Source organism: Primulina eburnea, chromosome 9 (assembly GCF_022965805.1).
Source record: "Primulina eburnea isolate SZY01 chromosome 9, ASM2296580v1, whole genome shotgun sequence".
Lineage (NCBI taxonomy): Eukaryota > Viridiplantae > Streptophyta > Magnoliopsida > Lamiales > Gesneriaceae > Primulina > Primulina eburnea.
In genome coordinates this window covers 17,853,949-17,857,960 of record NC_133109.1, presented here as the reverse complement: position 1 = coordinate 17,857,960, position 4,012 = coordinate 17,853,949, and the positions used below count along the sequence as shown (strand labels likewise).

The 4,012-nt window shown below is 33.3% G+C and overlaps 1 protein-coding gene across 5 annotated transcripts; it reads right to left on the bottom strand.

Moving 5' to 3' along the window:
• Positions 1-308: 308 nt before the first annotated feature.
• Positions 309-2,767, bottom strand: LOC140841315 (uncharacterized). Of its 5 annotated transcripts, none has more exons than XM_073208620.1 (4): positions 2,422-2,766; positions 1,567-1,716; positions 1,203-1,255; positions 309-975 (listed from the first exon to the last, which is right to left on the bottom strand). In XM_073208620.1, exon 4 carries the CDS (start codon positions 933-935, stop codon positions 525-527), a length of 411 nt encoding a protein of 136 aa, XP_073064721.1. In that variant the 5' UTR covers positions 936-975; positions 1,203-1,255; positions 1,567-1,716; positions 2,422-2,766; the 3' UTR covers positions 309-524. The 5 variants fall into 5 exon arrangements, with proteins under 5 accessions (XP_073064721.1, XP_073064722.1, XP_073064724.1 ...); XM_073208621.1 differs by having other exon boundaries at positions 1,567-1,667; XM_073208623.1 differs by lacking the exon at positions 1,203-1,255 and having other exon boundaries at positions 2,422-2,767.
• Between the last annotated feature and the right edge of the window lie 1,245 nt (positions 2,768-4,012).

The following is a 4,012-nucleotide window of genomic DNA, read 5'->3' as shown; positions in this document are numbered from 1 at the left end:
CACTAGTTCCATGACTCCAAACATGATCAATAAACTTCCATGGATATTTGGTCGGAACACCCGTCAATACCTTAGCTTCGTTTCCTCCGGTTTCTGAACTATAAAATTCTTGAACGATCAGTTATTGAACCCATCAAGAAGATGTCATTTCGATGTTAAGTTCAACTGTTGGGTTTTTTTTAAGTAAAATGTAAATTCGAACAACTTTTAACATTTGTTTAACAATATTAAATTATATACCATACGTACATAACAAGATTCAAAATAATCTCAATCATCATGGCTACATAATACAAACAAGTGAAAGATTGAAATCGAAGTAGGATCTATTTCAAGGTTGTGTGGTTAACCGTATCTTATAAGTCATGCAAAGATCCAGAATAAAAGCAACAATCATCACAAGCAATGATACCGAAACAAAACTAGTCGAACGTTCCCAAAAAATGAGGCGCGATAAAGGGAAAAGGCTTTAATGTAGAAATCAAGAACCATTACAAGGAACATCATCAGCTTAAATCGCTATCTCAGTTGCACTCAACAACAGCTTCAGCAGCCCGATGAGGTTTGCTCTTTCGCCTATTTCCATTTTGGCGAAAACCACCAGACTTATTCGGCTCTTCTTCAGTGGTTATTCCAGTTGCAATTCCATTTTCCTCCTTCACCAAGTCAGCTTTCTCCTTCATTTCACCATTCTTCATACGTTTTTTCCCATTCTGTGCCATCTTGCTTTTTGAGTCTTTATTCGGTGCCTCGCTTGTATCTTCACTGGACACATCTTCTATTTTCTGAGCTTCTTCTTCATCTACCTCGTCTTTAAGTGATTTTTGAGGTCGTCCCCTTTTCTTCTGCGCAGGAAGTTTTTCTTCTTCGCCACTGCCAGTGTCGTCTTGGTTAGTCATGGTTAGCTTCTTTCCCTTGGCTCTACCACGGCCCATTTTTTTAAACTTGGCGTTAACACCTGAATTGTCGATATTTCTAACGAAAAAATAGCAGTTAATTGTATGTCATATAACATAAGAATAAAAAGATCGAGAAAACAATGGTTCACAGGATTTCACTGGGTCATTAAATCTCAGAACACGAGAGTAGTATCAAAGTAAGACATGTAACCCATTATTTTCATCAAAGAACAGCATATTTGGGAACTGCGAAACAAATACATCAAAAATAAAGAACGAACAAAGAAGAAAAAGGGACCATACGAATGTAATGAGTGTGTATCTTGAATATGCTTTCACGAATGAAGAGTTTCAATCTGAAATAAGCCAGCAGACGTTATCAGATATATCGAATTGATAATCTTTATATGACTACCAGAAGTGCGGGTTACAGAACAAGACAATAGCCTTTGCACTCAAGCTTCATTCAACTATATCGCCAAAGAATACAGCTACATGAAGGATAGGCCAGCAGACATCAGATATATCGAATTGATAATCTTTATATGACTACCAGAAGTGCGGGTTACAGAACAAGACAATAGCCTTTGCACTCAAGCTTCATTCAACTATATCGCCAAAGAATACAGCTACATGAAGGGGCAAATAGGCAATGTTCATCGAAAACCTCTATGTGAAGATTAGCAAATTGAACCATGTGACAGCCATTGGCTTTTCAGATTGCTCGTTTTCCAATACCCAATTCTTGAGCAGCTAAAACTTCTGACCCTGAAGAAAGGTATGGAGCACTTTGCACAATATCAGTCTTTTCAGACCACTGCATACAAAGTGATATGGACAGGAATAACATAGATGATACACATCATACAATTTCCTCAGCATGTTTTCACCATTTTCGAACAATAAACACTTTTCTAGGAAGCTTCTTCCACAATACAGGAAAACGACCCAGACAAGCACTAAGAATGAATTGGCCTGTGCAACAAATTTTCAAATGAATCTCTATGCGACAAAGATTCGAAAGTATAAACTACTCCCGATATCAGATGTCAAAATACCATCACCAAAGGAGCGGAGTAACATGTATTTTTTTGAGAAAAATAAATTTTTTTCTTCCCATTCGAGAGGGCAAACATGCCTGCTAGATCCTATCGGTCACAATAAAGATAAAATTCATCAATCACATCCAGGTATTTACACAAAAAGTCTACAACATACAGCATATTCAAGAAGCACATAAACAACAGTCTATACACAAACCAAATCTTTAATTAAACCAACCTTAGATTCAAGCGATGTCGCACCCAATAATACTGAATAACAGAAGAATGTCCTTCCAAAAGACGCATGCAAGAACAATTTTTACAAGGTTGCAACAAAAAGAAACGAAAAACAAACAAAACAAGAAGAGATCCAGGGACAGCTGAAAGTACAAGTAGCCACAAAATCCAGGATTTAAATCTCCGAAATAAAACGAACAAACAGTGAAGTACAATAGAAAAATGAAAGAAAAAACACTCACCAAAAAGATCATCAGATGAATTATTTGGATGGGTGTATCTATTGAAAAACGCGTAGAACAGATGCCTCAGAAACCACCAATGCCCAGATCAAATTGAAATCTCAAGATTTTGAAAAGGCGAAACAAGTAGCATATACAGCAACAACAAAAACAAAAAACAGAGATCTTGGGGAACGGAGAATAACCCAGATCAAGAATGTCGGTAAGAATCTAGAAAAATTCCATTTCTTGATGAAACAACGGGCCTGAGAAGTACCGAGAAGGGCGAGACGCGTGAACCAGAAAACAGATAAATGATGGTGAGAGAGAGTTGAAGATAATAATCTATCTCAACGAGTGTGTCAGTCTTTGTAAATGCTGCAGTAACTGGATTTGGGGCGTTCTACTTTAATTGCACAATGCCCCTCTAACTTCATTCATCTTCAATCAGCCTCCCACAGTTATATCAATTCGAGCCCCTCTAATTGTATTAGACTACCAACTCATTTTTTGGTGAGTAATATGATATTTTGATTGTTTAAGAAATCAATTTGATAATTATGACACCTTTTATTTTAAATTTTGGAGGAATTCTCGGATTGATGAGACAATGATTTAAAAATCTTGAATATTTGGTTTCAGAATTAGTGAATTGTATATTTTTTAACCATGGAGCCTTTGGTTTATTATAATAACCAGTCCCAAAATTATATTTTTGCAAATTCTATAAAATGAAAATGGTAAATCAGAACCTATGGATTTTAATATCTATTATTTATTATTTATTTATTATTTAAAAAGTGTGAGTTTTCATTTTTTATTTATTAAGATGTCTTTGTGTCATATGTGTTAATTATTAGATATATGAATATATTTGTCTTTTGTAATCATATATAATATACAATTAATATTGAGTGTTTGTCCATGTATATTCTATATCTACTATTATTTATCATATTTTATCTTTAATTAGAAACCCGATCAAATCAAACTATATTGGATAATAAACAGATTCATGGATTTAGGGATTAAAATTGAATTTTTAGAAATATAACAAATTTATTTATCACTATATGAATTATTGGATTAATGTGGTATATATATACATGTAAACATGCTTAGAATACTATATGAATAGTTTCTTTCTACTTTTTTTTGATTATTTTGTATTGCAAGTTAGACGTGAACCTAAATTATTGAAGAAAACCCAACAAAAAGATTAAAAAGTTAATGAAAAGCAAGTTAACGAGGGATTGTTGGATATTAAGAAATAATTTATATTTTTCTAACCCAAAAATTTTTGGGATGCTGCTATAACTAACTAATGACAAATATTTTTTCTTGTATGGATCTATTTCAACGAAAACATGTCGGATATAAATATTTAAATTTTCTTTTTTCTTCATTTTTGGTTGAATGATTTAATTTCAAAATTACATCTCGAGCTCTCTATTATATATGTTGTTTCGGAGACTTGGAAATTTTCCGACTTTCGTTATGTTTAAAAAAACTCGCATTTAAATAATGTACAATTTCAATTTACAGCTTTAATTTAAAAAAAAAATTGTAGATAATGATCATTATTATTATCATGTGAAGGTGTTGAGTTTTT

Coding starts and splice junctions, on each gene's coding strand:
- LOC140841315 (XM_073208623.1), bottom strand. CDS start 935: ATGGGCCGTGGTAGAGCCAAGGGAAAGAAGCTAACCATGACTAACCAA.